Source organism: Camelina sativa, chromosome 10 (genome assembly GCF_030686135.1).
Source record: "Camelina sativa cultivar CO46 ecotype springtype chromosome 10, ASM3068613v1".
In the NCBI taxonomy this organism is placed as follows: Eukaryota; Viridiplantae; Streptophyta; class Magnoliopsida; order Brassicales; family Brassicaceae; genus Camelina; species Camelina sativa.
Genome location: NC_141889.1, coordinates 12,043,240 through 12,059,122, shown reverse-complemented (window position 1 = coordinate 12,059,122; position 15,883 = coordinate 12,043,240). Strand labels below are relative to the sequence as shown.

The window sequence follows — 15,883 nt, the reverse complement described above, 5'->3', positions numbered from 1 at the left end:
ATGAAAAAGAAGCAACCAAAAAAAATCGACCAGACTTACCTTTGAGAATGAATAATGCTAAATTATTATTATACCCTCATATTTTAGCCAAAATTACAACAGAGAGGGGGGAAAATATCGTCATAGCTTACGAAGAAGAAGAAGGAGCAACAAGCGACGTGTCGCTTGTCATGTCGTCGTTTACCCCAAGAAATATCCAAACTAAACAACCAACTACAACACGCCACGTGTTTACTCACAACTCCTTAAAACAAAGGCTCGTAACAGTTTTTTTCTTCTTCTTCCTTATCTCTCGGAAAAGCCAAAGAAGAAGTAAGGGATGGATCGTGTGGTCTTCTTCTTCCTCATCGCAGCCGCGTTACTAGCAGTTTCTCTCGGATCCGGCGAAGGTTTGGATAATCCGATCAGGCAAGTCGTCCCTGAGGAGAACGATGAACTCCTCAACGCAGAGCATCACTTCTCTCTGTTCAAATCCAAGTACCAGAAGACTTACGCTACTCAGCAAGAGCACGATCATCGCCTCCGTGTGTTCAAGGCTAACCTAAGGCGAGCTAGACGTAACCAGCTTCTGGATCCGTCTGCTGTTCACGGCGTCACGCAGTTCTCAGATCTTACTCCCAAGGAGTTCCGCCGCCAGTTCCTGGGGCTTAAACGCCGCAAGTTTCGTCTTCCTACTGACACTGAGACGGCGCCGATTCTTCCCACCACCGATCTCCCCACGGAGTTTGATTGGCGTGAACAAGGAGCCGTCACTCCTGTTAAAAACCAGGTTTGTTTGATAGAGATATCGAATTCGTGTGATCTTATAACCGTTCATGGATCTGTAGAGAAGAAGAAGTGAGTCTGTGTGTGTGTTTGATTGTGAGTAGGGTATGTGTGGTTCATGCTGGTCGTTTAGTGCGACTGGAGCTCTTGAAGGAGCTCATTTTCTTGCGACTAAAGAGCTTGTTAGCCTCAGTGAGCAGCAGCTTATAGATTGTGACCATGAGGTTTGTTTCTATGAGGATCCATTTGATGTGTTTTGGTGATGTGGTTGTTGTATATATGTTTCTTTTCCTTTTCCTGCAGTGTGATCCAGCACAAGCCAACTCATGTGACTCTGGTTGTAGTGGAGGACTAATGAACAACGCTTTTGAGTACACTCTCAAAGCTGGTGGTCTTATGAAGGAAGAAGAATATCCTTATACAGGACGTGATCATTCCGCCTGCAAGTTCGATAAGAGCAAGATCGCTGCGAGCGTGTTTAACTTCAGCGTTGTCTCTGCTGATGAAGATCAGATCGCTGCTAATCTGGTCAAGCACGGACCTCTAGCTAGTAAGTTTGAAAAACTCTTTTTTCCTTGTTACTGATTTAAGAATTAGCTAGAGATTAATTTAATCTTTGTTGCTCAAAAACAGTTGCTATCAATGCGATGTGGATGCAAACATACATAGGAGGAGTCTCGTGCCCATATGTATGTTCAAAGAGCCAAGACCATGGAGTGCTTTTGGTTGGGTTTGGTTCGGCTGGTTATGCACCAATCCGTCTTAAGGAGAAGCCTTATTGGATTATCAAGAACTCGTGGGGATCGATGTGGGGAGAGCATGGTTACTACAAAATCTGCAGAGGACCTCACAATATGTGTGGTATGGACTCAATGGTATCTACTGTTGCAGCTGTTCACACCACAACCAAGTAGAATTATTAGGACACAACTGGATTTTGCATGTCCTTGTGTATATAGATATGTATGTATGGATGGATGCATAAACAATACTATGAACTGTTATTGTTAGTATTGTCTCTGTGTTTCAGCTTTAATGTAAAATAGCTTGGGTATATTATCTTTGTAGCATCGAATGCTGAAGTTAATACTGATTACCAACATATAAAAAGTTGGGAATAATAGAAATCTTATGTTTTATATTATGTTTGAAACAGTGAAACTCGTCAGTCATAGAAGACACATCAGCAAGAACTAAGTTTATCTGTTCTGTTATTTATTAAAAAATGCAATCCATTAGTACAAATAGCATATCGATGGTTGTCAAGACAAAGACTTATTCCAAGAATAACAAATATCAAAGTGCTTAGTTTCATCGTTGAACCTACAAGGTCCGGTTTGTCTTACCTTCCATACACACTTCTCGCACCAGTTATCACCGGAACTATCTCGATGGTCTTTATATATATCGAACCAATACAATTTATTTGGAGACCTCGGCCATCGAAAATCACAATAAAACAGTGTCCTTCCAAAGAATTGACGCTTAAATCTAAAAGACCACGACTCACCTGGCTGCAAAGTCTTGTTGCCAAGATCATCGTCTTTTGATCTACAGTGATACAATAACGTTAGCTGATTACCGAGATCGTTTATGATTTCCACAGTTAATTTTCCGGTAGGAAACACAGAATTTGTTGATGGTGGATCGTTGGTAACCAGAATGTTGCTTTCATGGCCGGCATGTGATGATGTTGTAGTCAAGAAGATGATCAATATGAAAAGTGGTGGAAGGTATTGCTTTGGAGTATCCATTTTTTTTGGTGTCTATAGAGGGGAGTTTAAGCTAACATTATATATATTTTTTTTTTTTTGATGGGAACATTATATATTGTTTGTGCTCGTTGAAATGGGTTCTAATATAATTTGTTGTTCCATATATATTCTATCCGAATATACCGTTTCTTAAAATTAATGCATGTGGTCAAATTAAGTTACGTTTTAAAGGGATGTTAATTGACTTTGAATGACTTTTTACTTTTTAGTTGAAAATCTGGAACAAGGATTTTTGTTACAGTTCTGAAACAAACAAAATATATATATTCTTATTGAAGACAGTAATCAAAATGTAAACCAAGATAAACTAGAATTATTTTAATTAATCCCATAGAAACTGTCTACAACTTGGAAATATATGTATTCTTATTGAAGACAGTAATCAAAATGTAAACCAAGATGAACTAGAATTATTTTAATTAAGATCCATAGAAACTGTCTACAACTTGGAAAAATGTTTCTTGATGTTCGTTTTGTAATCCCATTGGCTCGCTCCTGCGAGTTAAATGACATTTCTCTCAATCAAAAACTGATCAGACTATTTGAGAGTGAGATCACGTCCAAGATCAAAAGCTTTAGTTATCCATACATTGATAACGGATTTAATCCTCAGAAGTCAGAACCATGCCTTGTTCATTCTTGGGTTAGCCTTTGCGATTTCCCTATTTGTTCAAGGCTTCTCCTTCTTTCAACCAAATGGTTTTACTAACCCTAAATTTCTAGCCACGTCTGCTGTAAATAGCATTGAGGTTAAAGAAACAACCCGAGCTTTGTTTGATCCGATGATCCCTAGACAGCTTCTGAGACAAACCCCAGTGAAGGAGTTATCCCAAATCTATATTAGGTCGGTTGTGTCGATTTATAAAGCTTCAAAAACCTCGAAGTCGTTCGTTCTTTGTCGGCTTCTTCTCGGTGGTTCTCGCGGCTAAGGTAGTAAGGTACGGTGTTTTCTCATTTCTCTTCAAAGCCTCCTTTAACGTCAGTCCTTTAACGTCGCAGATTATCTTATTTTCATATCGATCTTATCTTCCAGTACATCTACCTTATCTCCATGTGATCAACTCAGTGTTTGTTTTATTTTATTTTTAAAACCAATAATTTAGGTCAAATTCGAAGATTTTTTTTTTCTCTCTCGCGATCGATAGAATCTGATTGTGATTTGAATGTTTCTTACTGCAGAAGTAATGTCCTCACCAATGCGTCGTGGTCACGCAGCTTAAGCTTACTATCGCAAGCTTGATAAATACTGGATCGTGATAGACTTCCTCAGTCTCAATCCAGTGTTGTTCAGCGTGATGAAAGACTTGTTCTGCCTAAATTTCTACAGTGAAGAATTCTTAAAGGGATGAGCTTGAGGAACTTGATACCGTTAAGGTCACAGCGCAGTTTGTGGGGTGGTATGGGGATGATTTTCAGGGGAATCTCATGTGAAGAGTGATGGCCAACCATCAGTTTGAGTTTATGAAGCCAACTGATTACAGGTTCAGTTTTTACAACGAGTTTGTCGTGGCCTACTCGCAAGTCTTGAATCCTCCCAAATATCTGAAAAGAAAAGCTGACAAAGAGCGCCGCTTACAAGGAGGCCGTTCTTGACGGTTTTCTCCAAGTCATTGAATGGCTGGCGGGAGGTATGAGGACTATGACTGATTGGCATGCTTCTGTGTCCAAAGATTTTGTCGACGAGGAGGAGATAAATCAAGAGTTGCCAATGATGCAACTACCACCTCTTCCTCTGCCTCCGCCAGAGATTCAACAAATGTTGGATGAGCTCCTTGTTCCAGAAGACCAGTTTCTTGCTCAACATCCGGTAATATTTTCTTCATACTAGGTCTCTTTTTCTTCTTTTTTTCCCTTTGGTCTGAGTTGTATCTAATTAGCAGTGAGACATACTTCAGGGTTTGACTACAATTAGGGTGGTTTGTGATGCCGACGGGCAAGCAACTAAGATCACATTGCAGTAATTGTCTGAGACGTAGCAAGTTTGAAGGAGAAAATAGCTGCGGTGTTCCATTTTCCAACATACAAACAAAAGTTAATTGGAAAATCAGTACAAGAAAACACCGTTTTTCCGGCTACAATCGGCGACTAAATGCGTAGTCGTTAAATTTAGCGACTATTTCGTGACTATTTTGTGACTATTTTGCGACGAATCATATATAGTCGTGTATTAGTCGCTAATTTGCGACAAAAATATTGAGTCGCTAAATTAGTCGCTAAATGGCGACGAAGTAAGGAAGTTGTGAATGTTGTCGCAAAATAGTCGCTGATTTAGCGACTAATTGTGTAGTCGCTCTTGTTGTCGTAAATTTGGCGACTATTTTGCGACTTATGCGGCGGGTCGCAAAATTTTGTCGCACATTAGTCGCTAATTTAGCGACTGATTGTGTAGTTGCTGTTTTGTCGTAAATTTGGTGACTATTTTCCCACAAAAGTTTGCGACCCGCCGCTTATGTCGCAAAATAGTCGCTAAAAGTTGGTTTAAAACACGTTTTTAGCAATCCGGAGTAGGTGTACCTGTATTTGGTGACTACGTGATATAGTCACTTTTTAGTCGCTAAATATACCTATATAAACTGAGCTCACCAAACGTTTTTCTCACTCACAGAAACACACAAAGCAACACCAAAAAAAATGAGATCATAGAGATTTATAATAATGTCAGGAAGTTACAATTATAGTAATTTCCGGGAGTGGATGTACAAGAGGATCGATGAGGTGACGGAAAAATTTACAGAAGAGTTCAGAGCCGGGATGGAGCAGTTCATGCAATTTGCAAATAGCCAGCCTTTTGCACAAGAAAACGGGGGTAAGTTTTTTTGCCCTTGTAGTAGGTGCAAAAACGAGAAGCGTTTTCTAGGGACTAAAATTTGGAATCATCTTTTTAGTTATGAGTTTATGCCAGATTATTATGTTTGGTATAAGCATGGGGAAGAAATAAATATGGATATAGGAACGAGCACTGTTGATCCAACATTTATTAGTGGGAGTGAGGAAGTGGGTAATGTAGTAGAAGATAGATATGTGGATATGGTGAATGATGCATTTCCTTCTAATGTGGGTTTTGATGATTACTATCAATGGGATGGGGGTTATAAGAGTGTAGAAGAACCAGTACTTAACCATTCAAAAAAATTCTATGACTTGTTAGAAGGTGCAAAAAATCCATTATATGATGGTTGTCGTGAAGGTCACTCACAATTATCTTTAGCTGCTAGAGTTATGCAAAATAAGGCAGATTATAGTATGAGTGAAAAGTTAGTGGATTCAGTATGTGAAATGTTGAGTGATTATTTACCAAAAGGAAACCAGGCTACGGGTTCTCATTACGAGACAGAGAAACTGATGCGCAATTTAGGACTCCCATATCATACAATTGATGTTTGTATAAACAAGTGTATGTTATTCTGGAAAGATGACAAAAAGGAAGAAAAATATTTGTTTTGTGATGCACCAAGATGGAAGCCTAAGAATGACCGACGCAGAACCAAAGTACCATATAGTCGTATGTGGTACTTACCTATTGGTGATAGACTGAAGAGAATGTATCAGAGTCACAAGACTGCAACAACAATGTGATGGCATGCTGAGCACCAAGCAAAGGTGGGAGAAATGAGTCATCCATCTGATGAAGCGGAGTGGAAGTATTTTCAAGAACAAAATCCTCAATTTGCTGAAGAACCCCGTAACGTGTATTTGGGATTGTGTACTGATGGTTTCAATCCATTTGGGATGTCACCATTCATTATGTCCAGTGATATTGACGCCATATAATCTACCCCCTGGTATGTGCATGGATACTGAGTACTTGTTTCTTACAATTCTAAATTCTGGTCCAAACCATCCGCGAGCTAGTCTTGATGTCTTTCTCCAACCTCTTATTGATGAGTTAAAAGAGTTGTGGTCTACTGGAGTCGATGCATACGATGTGTTCTTGGGCCAAAATTTCAACCTAAAAGCAGTACTGATGTGGACGATAAGCGACTTTCCTGCGTATGGCATGTTTTCTGGATGGACAACACATGGTAAATTATCTTGCCCAGTTTGCATGGACGATATAAAGTCTTTCTATCTACCTAATGGAAGGAAGACATGTTGGTTTGATTGTCATCAGAGATTTCTTCCTCCTGATCATCCTCTGAGGAGGAATAAAAAAGACTTCCTGAAGGGAAAAGACGCTACAAGAGAGTATCCACCAGAGTACTTGACCGGTGAGCAAGTTTCTTCTGAGCAGTTGAATTCTGTAAATCCACCAAGAACCACGGACGTCGGTGGAAATGGTTATGAAAGGAAGATGCATGGATATGGAAAGCACCATAACTGGCAAAAGGAAAGCATTTTATGGTCGCTACCGTATTGGAAGGACCTTAATCTCCGACATAATATTGATGTGATGCATACAAAGAAGATTTTTTTGGACAACATAATGTACACTCTTATGCGTGTGAAAGGTAAATCAAAAGATTCCGTCATGACAAGATTGGATATAGCAAAGTTCTCTTCCCGGCCACACTTACATCTTGATAGTAGGGGTAAAGCACCTTTCCCGCCCTATACATTGACAGACGAAGCCAGAAAAAGCTTCTTGGAATGTGTGAAATACTCGGTTAAATTCCCAGATGGCTATTCGGCAGACTTAGCTAGTTGTGTTGATATGGAAAATGGAAAGTTTTCAGGCATGAAGAGCCATGACTGCCATGTTTTCATGGAGCGGTTACTTCCATTTATCTTTGCAGAACTCCTTGACCGGAATGTCCACCTTGCGTTATCAGGTATATTAATTAATTATTTAAAGTTCTATATATATATATATATATATATATATATGAAATGAGTAAAGGTTTCTCCGTAATTAATGTGATGAAGTTTGAATAAATATAATATTGCAGGGGTTGGAGCATTTTTCCGGGACTTATGCTCAAGAACTTTGCAAACAAGTCGACTTCAAATTCTAAAACAGAAAATTGTTTTAATCCTTTGCAATTTGGAAAAGATATTTACACCATCCTTTTTTGATGTGATGGAGCACTTGCCTATACATCTTCCCTACGAAGCTGAACTGGGAGGCCCTGTCCAATATAGGTGGATGTATCCTTTTGAAAGGCTTTTCAAAAAATTGAAAGAAAAAGCAAAGAACAAAAGATATGCGGTAGGATCAATTGTTGAATCATATATCAATGACGAGATTGCTTATTTCTCTTAGCACTACTTTGCTGCGAACATACAAACAAAATCAAGGTGAGCAATTAAGAGTAATTATTTTTAAAGTGATATTTAATTTAATAGTCATAATAATTATTTTTTAATTTTATGGTCAGATTAACAAGATTTGATGAAGGTGAAGCGTTTGAATATCATGTCCCTGGAGTACCCTCTATATTTACTCAAGTTGGTCGTCCCAGTGGAGAAATGAATGAAATATGGCTTTCAGGTGATGACTATCGTTGCGCACACGCATATGTTTTACAGAATTGTGACTATTTTCAACCAATTGAGAGGTATATAATTAGTTACATGTCAAAAATTAGTTACATTTTAAGATATCTAATTCCACTACATTTTCTCATATACATTTGTGGTGATCTGGTCTTTCTATATTTAGTATGCTCGAGGATTATATTTCGGCAAAATATCCAGGACTTAGCGAGAAAGAACTCTCCTTGAAAAGAGCTGATGAATATCATTCATGGGTTAAACAATATGTATGTTAAATAATTTTTCGTGATATCTATTTTACTTATTGTTATTATTTAAAATAACGGGACTTATATGCAGGTTACTTATTGGAACGCCTCCAATCCATTTCCTACTTGGGTTCAAGAAATTGTCCATGGACCTTTGAACAAGGCTAAAACATGGTCAATGTATTTTACAAAAGGTTATTTGTTTCATACAAAAAATCATGGTGCTGGACGAAAGACATGTAACTATGGGGTCTCTGTTAAAGGTGAAAATTATGTGAATGCATCTGATGCTGCAGATATCTACGGGACATTAACTGATATCATAGAACTTGAGTATGAGGGGATGCTTGGGTTGAAGATCACACTATTTAAGTGCAAGTGGTATGACCCTGTTATTGGTAGAGGCACTCGCAGAAGTAATAGTGGCGTTGTAGACGTTCTTTCATCCAGAAAGTACAATAAATATGAACCATTTATTCTAGGTATGTATATAAATTTCCACATTAATTATATATTGTCACTATCACCTTTATATATAATATGTGTAACCTTTACACGTTGATTGCAAAACAGCATCTCAAGCCCATCAAGTTTGTTATATTCCGTACCCATACATAAAGAAACTGAAGCATTTGTGGCTCAATGTTCTAAAAGTAAATCCGAGGGGAAATATTTCTGGAGAACCAACTCTTTTGCAAACAGAAACTGATGATGCTGTATTGATTACTACAATTTGGAAAGGGGAGACCCAATAAATCTCGTTTATGATGTTGCAGACGCGGAACCTGAAGATGAATTTATGTGTAATTTATCGTCTTCGGATGATGAAGAAGAAGACGTCGAAGAACCCTGATATGTAAAATAAATTATGTATAAGATATGTAAAATAATTTACTGTTTAATAAACATTTGGAAGACCTTGTTAATTTCTTTAAGATTATTGTTTTATACAATAAGTATAACTTTTTTTTGTGTCATAAAAAAAATTTAACAATTTGAATTTGGGGTTACTCGAACCTAGGTTTGATGATATTAATTAGGGTACATTAACCATCTGAACCAATTCCTTTTATGTGAATATAAACAAAACGTATTGCTTATATTCTGTAACACTCCTCTTATATTTTGGGCAAAAGAAATTTGGGCCCAACAACATTTCGATCTGATCCATCAAAATCGATCTGAGACAAACCTATTCCTAAACCTAAACCTAAAACATTCGATCTCTCCTTCTTCCTCACTACTTCATCTCCTTCTTCCATTCACCCTAAATCAATCCATCAATTTGATCCATCTCCTTCTTCTTCAATCTACCTTCTTTGATACATCATCCTTCTTCCTCAATCTAACCCTAACCCTAAACTTTCTTCGATCCATCTCCTTCTTCCTCAATCGATCCATCTTCTATGTCGTCAAATCCTGCTGTTAAGAAAACCAAAATGAGAAAGGTTGCACCTAACCTTTCTCAGAGAGCCGGACCCTCTAACCAACCCCCACCCGTCATTAGAAGACCCAACCCTCTTCCACCTCATTACAATTTCACGCCAACGGCTCGAATTCCTTCCCCGTTCACGCCCCAAGAGCAACAACATTTCCGGAACTTCCCACCGCCACAGACGCTTTTCCAGAACTCAGCCAATCAAGTTCCTGATCCGCCCATTTCGACACCTGAGGTTCACAAGGATATTGCTCACATGCCGGAGGATCATCTGCTATCTCCAACGCAGCACTCTCATGGTCATAGTCAACAACCGTCTTCTCAAGGTAACAACTACGAGCCTTAACTCCAGGATGAGACGATGCAATCTCTAACTGCCCTGCTTACGATGCCTAGCCGTGAGAAGTTTACGACTGTTCTCTCTCCCATACCGTTGGAGACGACGACTTGGTAATGTTTCTAGCTTTGGTTTTATGTATAATTCGATTTAATTGTTTTGGTTTGGTGCAAGCAATTGGTTTGTCATACTTAGGATGTCTTTGGTTCTCATAGTTTGCGGATTCAATTATTTTGTTGCTTTAAATTGGTTTGTTTGATTGAATGTTTCAATCTCGTTGCTTTCAATCTGTTTGTAAATCTCCTCGCTTTCAATCTGTTTGTCAATCTCGTCGCTTTCAATTGGTTTGTCATTCTTATTGCTTTCAATTCGTTATAGTAGTGTATGTGAAACAATTGATGCAATATAATCTCTTTAGCATATATTGATTGATTATTATTTTTTTTTTTTTGCTTTATAACTGATCTGACTAACTAGCATTGTTTAAATGTGTGGAGGTTTGATCGGGACAAAAAAGGTCAACTTGTTCGGAAGATTACCAAGATTTTACAAACAAATTCGATGGTCCATATTATACTTGGACTTGTGTGCCTCCCGATCGAAAAGAAAGATACTTCATGGAATTTGTGGTAAGAATAGTACAATGTAACATGTTTTCTACTTGTGTTTATTGCTTATTTTCACTAACTTCACTAACATAAGTCCTTCTCTCTTTTGTTATGTAGAAAACTCACACCTGGGATCCATTGATAACAGGAACCGTTCAAGAACATTTCAACACCATTTGTAACCGTCGGATGAAGGGCATGGTTAGCGATGCAAGGACGTCTCGAATTAAACCTTCATGGATTGAAGGTACTCTCTGGCAAGAGATGGTTGATAATTGGGATACTGAAGAACAACAACAAAGGAGTTCAACCTATTCCAAATGTTGTTTGTCTGACCGTAATGGTCTAGGTCCTCACATCCACTTATCAGGACCCAAGTCATATAGAGAAATCCAAGATGATCTGGTTAAGTCATTTCTAATTTGTTAGTTACATTTATATCCTCTCTATCTTTAAACACTTTCATAACCATTCTTTATTTTGTAACATTGTAGGAAGAAGAGTTGGGAAGAGAGGTCAGTATGGGTGAAGTTTTTTTCAAAACACATACAAAGCTGGATGGTTCTTATGTGAATGGCAAGGCAGAGAAAATTCATCAAGCTTATCAGCAGAAGTTGCAGGAGAAGATGGCTGAGCTTGAGGCAGATTCAAGCCTTTCAGATGGTACTTCACACCGTCGAGAGCTCACCACCGATGAATGTACTGCCATCTTCCTTGAGGTAAAGTACCATTTCTATTCGATCATGAATTTGTTTTGCTCTTTATTTACAGTTTTTCTTTTTGGTAAAAACAGTGCACTGAGAAGGATTCACGAGGAACTCCTTATGGTCTGGGAAGCCTCAAAGCTAATCTTGGCAAGGGCAAGCAACGATCACAAACTGAAGCCTTTCTTACATTGCAAGAGCAACTCAAGGAAGCCCAACGACAAATTGAAATTCAGGCGACTCTCAATGCTGAAGCTGCTGCTCGAGAAAAAGAGACTGCTCTCCTTGTGGTTGAGCAAAAGAATGAGATCAAAGAGTTGTCGTTGATGGCAAAGTTTATGCGCGACACTAATCCAGCCTACTTGGAGTTTATAGCCTCTCAATCAGTTGAGGCGGACAATCAACATTCACCAACAACATGATCAACTCCAATATGGTTCCTATATTCTCTTAACTCATGAACCAAGTTCTTTTGTTCAGTTTGTATGTGTTATAAACTCTTTCTCTCTTTGGTTTTGGTTTGATTTCTGTTTTGGACTAATGTATTTTCTGGTTTCAATAAAATTATGGTTATTTATATAGCGTGTTTTCATTAGATTTTGGACTTGTATATTATGTTTGTTCTCCATTTCATTAATTTCAGGATTAAAATCAGGATTAATATCAGGATTACAAAACAATAATAACCAGTTAATTTTATTATTTTCTAAAACAAAGTTGTCGTTATGTAGTCGTCATTTAGACGGAACATTGTCGCTAGGTTGTCGTTAAATAGTCGTTAAATATGACGAATATTTAAAGACAACCTAGTATTGCAATTTTATTCATGTAACAAAGTCGTAAATTAGTCGTCATATTTAACGACTATTACACGACAACTACTAATATAGTTGTACACTAGTCGTCAAATTGTCACTAAATTGAGTTACTACATACCGACTACGTGACCACAATTTACCTACAACAGTGTATAGTCGTTAAATACCGACTAATTAACGATCAACTGTATTAGCGACAAAATATTATCTACAACAGTGTATAGTCGCAAAATAGTCGCAAATTTTCAATCAACAACTATTTAGTGACTATTTCTACAGTGGCCGATTGCCTGTTTTCTTGTAGTAAATACGGGGTTTTAGAGGACAATAGCAGGTCACTTGCTTATTACAACGAGATATCCTATTACTGCATGAGACAAAGAGATGGACAAGGCTTATGCATATGCTAGATGAAGGATTTATTTACTAAATTTAAAGTTATATTTTGGATATTTGCAGCTTGTTCTGTCTGAGACATACATATGTCTGAGAGATGCGAATCTTAGACTACATTGAGGTTACCCAACTTTACTTGATTTGCGTTACACTTCTGAAACAAACAAAGATATTATTATTGAGGATAGTAATCAAAACGTAAACTACCATAATGGTACAAAATAGTAATATTTTAAGATCCATAGAAGAGAAACTGTCTACAACTTGGAAGAAGGTTTCTTGGATCCACGTCCAGCTATAAACTCCTGCATCTTCTTAAACTGTTCCTTGGTCATCCCACTGTAATACGCGTGAGCTCGCTCCTGCCAATTCAAATTACAGTTTTAGACTCTCTCTCTCAATAAAAGGACTGATAAAAAAAAAATGGTAAAAAAAAAAGGTTTAATAACCTTTTCGAGTGCGAGAGCATGTCCAAGATCAAGCTTTAGTCCATCATTGATAACAGATTTAATCCTCAGAACCATGCCTTGTTCATTCTTGATTATAGCCTCTGCGATCTCTCTAGCTTTCTTGAAAGATTCTCCTTCTTCAACCACATGGTTCACAAACCCTAACTTCCCAGCCACGTCAGCTGTCAATGGCAACGATGTTAAAGAAACTTCCCTAGCTTTGTTTGCTCCAATGATCCTTGACAGCTTCTGAGACAAACCCCATGAAGGAAATATCCCAAACCTTCACAACGAAAAACAGAGGATTCACATTCATACCATCACAAAGATTCATCTTAAGCCAACACTACAGGCATAAAGAGGAATACAAATTTGAAAATGTTGAAAATGAGAGCTTCAGAACAATATGATCATGATCTTAAAACATTGAAACGACGTCGTACGAGAAGAGATAAACCTGGCGTGAGTATCCATGAACTTGGCTCCTCTAGAAGCGACCAAAATATCACAGGCCAAGGCGAGTTCGAACCCGGCGGTGATGGCGAAACCGTTGATAGCTCCGATGATCGGTTTACGTAACCGCTCCATCTGCACAACCGGGTCGGTTTCCGGATCCTTCACGTCTCCTTTGAAAACAGATTCCGCAGCAGTCAAATCAACGCCGGAGCAGAAAGATCGACCCGATCCGGTGAAAATAACGACCTGGACCGATTCGTCGGAGTCCATGTCCTTGAATGCCTTGGCGAGATCCACCATCATCGCTCTCGTGAGCGAATTGAGAGACTTCGGACGGTTGATTGTGATGACGGCGATCCCGCCTGATTCCTTCTTCACCATGATGAGATTTTCCGGTACTGTTTGATCCATTTTTTCGACGATTTCGATTTCTATGAACGAGTATTCGAGTTTTCTGATCGGGTTTTTTTAAAAATTTTAGTCAATGAGGAAAAAGAGATGAGGAAGAAGAAGAACTTGCTTGGGTTGGTGTGCCATTGTTTTGTCGTTAGTAAACTGCGTCCCGTTTTTGGCCGCTCTTTCGACGCTGCGTATTTTGTTTCTGGAACATGAAAACGGCAGCTTTAACAAAGAGAACTTGGAGTATTTTGACCTGTAGATACATCAAATCTTGTAACATATACAGTTTAATATATCTCTGTAAATGAATGAATAATTTTGAGAATTCAGATACTTTCTTAATTTATAGAGGTATTAGTTTATCAATTTATATATCTTTTTTAAAAAAAATCTTATTTAAAAACCTCTTTTTTGGTTATAATCTATATATTTTTTATAACACTTACGTGTAATAAAGCAAATATAATCATTCAACGATTGTTGATGCAATTTAAGAAGACATTATCAGATTTTTCTATGCAATAGAGAATATTAGAGATGGTTGACACAAAAAAAAAGAAAATAAATAAATAAAGAGGTTCAAAACCATTTAAATGTTTGATTTCATTTCACAATTGCATTTTTCTTTTTTTTTCTTTCTTGTTAATTTCTAGCAACCTTTTTTTAAAGAACGTTTTGGACCAAATTTTTTAAAAGAACGTTTTGAACCAAAGTCCGTAGTTTCACTATGTTTAACTATGTTTCTATTACCAGAAAAGTTAGAGACCCCTCCAAAGCAAAGCTAATCCTCCAATCCAACATGCACCACAATACGTTAATTTGTTAAAACATTAGTGATTAGTCTAGTCTTACCACGTATGAGTACTACAATTTAATTTTCTTTCAATAAATTTTTAAAATATAACATCACAATCTACACAATGTGGTAAGTTAACTAATTAAAAAAAAAAAAACTTCACTGTTAAGCCAGTAGAAAATTTTTGGTAGAAATAAATATGAAAAGAGGTGATCTCTCCCTCAGCATCACATCGTGAGCACTTGAGAATGCGCCACAGGTATACTTCTTTATACATATTTATTTTGGAGCACTCTTGGTGAGAAGAATCCAATCAGTGTCTTATTTATAACAAAAAAATCACTTTGGACTAATATTAAGTAAGCTTGAAAAATATGTATCACTACACGTTAACTAGCAAATGATCCACCTGAACGCCTAATCGAAATTTGGGCGTTTTTAGACAGTTCAGGAGTTTACACTATAAACTAATATATATCTGATATTATATACATAATTATACAAAATATGTATAAGAATAATAAATATTTTAAATTAAAAACAAAACAATAGATAAAAATATTATTTCAATTCATTTTAAATAATATATTAAACATTTATAATTATGTTTATAGAAATAAACCTTATTAATTTTAAATTTGTGCAATTAAAACTTTTTAAAAATACACGAAAATGATGATACTACAATTTTATGCAGCCAAAGCAGCCGTCTAGGCGGTGCTATAGCGCCTAGCGCCTAGACGGAATGGAGGCGAACGCCTAGAACGCTTTTTCGAACACTGATTATAATAAAAATATTGAAATAATAGTATGAGGGTTTTGGTTATAATAAAAAATACAAACAACAAACAAAAATCAATACAATAAAAGAAGGATATGGCATTTATGTTAAATTATTTAACCAATTAGATTATAGCATTAATACATGTCAGCAGCTGGTGTTGATACATCAGTTAAATTCTTTAACCAATTAGATTATAACATAAATACATGTCAACTATTTTTACTTTTATGTGGACAAAATAATAGGAAAACGAGAGAGAGGGAGCGTTTTAATCAATTGCTCGATTTCTTTCTTCTTCGTCGTCGTGATATAATGGTTCGACTGTGTTGTTGAATGCTCGTTTTCTTCTTCTTTTCATTGTGACCTCAAACCCAATGTTCGTAATGATCTATGATAAGCCACGATTGATCTGAAGCATGGGGATTTGAAAATATCTCGAAGGTTTTTGAAACTCAATGAATCTAGTGGAGGACGATC

At 37.2% G+C, this 15,883-nt stretch overlaps 2 protein-coding genes and 3 pseudogenes across 3 annotated transcripts; 3 read left to right on the top strand and 2 right to left on the bottom strand.

The window, feature by feature from the left end:
* The first annotated feature begins 143 nt into the window (after positions 1-143).
* LOC104718756 (putative cysteine protease RD19C) lies at positions 144-1,906 on the top strand. Its single transcript, XM_010436563.3, has 4 exons — positions 144-769; positions 870-989; positions 1,069-1,315; positions 1,399-1,906. Exons 1-4 carry the CDS (start codon positions 320-322, stop codon positions 1,677-1,679), a joined length of 1,098 nt encoding a protein of 365 aa, XP_010434865.1. The 5' UTR covers positions 144-319; the 3' UTR covers positions 1,680-1,906.
* On the bottom strand, positions 1,564-2,575 carry LOC104718755 (S-protein homolog 2 pseudogene; annotated as a pseudogene). The gene has a single exon (XR_015569328.1). The product of XR_015569328.1 is annotated as an S-protein homolog 2 pseudogene (transcript).
* A 2,615-nt stretch (positions 2,576-5,190) lies between these two features.
* LOC147936034 (uncharacterized) lies at positions 5,191-6,127 on the top strand (annotated as a pseudogene).
* Positions 6,128-6,537: 410 nt separating this feature from the next.
* LOC147936033 (uncharacterized) lies at positions 6,538-9,081 on the top strand (annotated as a pseudogene).
* Positions 9,082-12,677: 3,596 nt separating this feature from the next.
* LOC104718754 (putative enoyl-CoA hydratase 1, peroxisomal) lies at positions 12,678-14,019 on the bottom strand. The gene is made up of 3 exons (XM_010436561.3): positions 13,429-14,019; positions 12,972-13,254; positions 12,678-12,884 (listed from the first exon to the last, which is right to left on the bottom strand). The coding sequence occupies exons 1-3, from the start codon at positions 13,836-13,838 to the stop codon at positions 12,780-12,782; spliced, it is 798 nt and encodes a 265-aa protein (XP_010434863.1). The 5' UTR covers positions 13,839-14,019; the 3' UTR covers positions 12,678-12,779.
* Between the last annotated feature and the right edge of the window lie 1,864 nt (positions 14,020-15,883).

What these genes read in the sequence shown, in the direction of transcription:
- LOC104718754 (XM_010436561.3), bottom strand. Translation starts at nt 13,838, where the DNA reads ATGGATCAAACAGTACCGGAAAATCTCATCATGGTGAAGAAGGAATCA. An exon ending in TTCATGGATACTCACGCCAG is followed by an intron (nt 13,255 to 13,428) that starts GTTTATCTCTTC and finishes TTCGTTGTGAAG; the next exon opens with GTTTGGGATATTTCCTTCAT. An exon ending in ATGCTCTCGCACTCGAAAAG is followed by an intron (nt 12,885 to 12,971) that starts GTTATTAAACCT and finishes TTGAATTGGCAG; the next exon opens with GAGCGAGCTCACGCGTATTA.
- LOC104718756 (XM_010436563.3), top strand. Translation starts at nt 320, where the DNA reads ATGGATCGTGTGGTCTTCTTCTTCCTCATCGCAGCCGCGTTACTAGCA. An exon ending in TCACTCCTGTTAAAAACCAG is followed by an intron (nt 770 to 869) that starts GTTTGTTTGATA and finishes GATTGTGAGTAG; the next exon opens with GGTATGTGTGGTTCATGCTG. An exon ending in CAAGCACGGACCTCTAGCTA is followed by an intron (nt 1,316 to 1,398) that starts GTAAGTTTGAAA and finishes GCTCAAAAACAG; the next exon opens with TTGCTATCAATGCGATGTGG.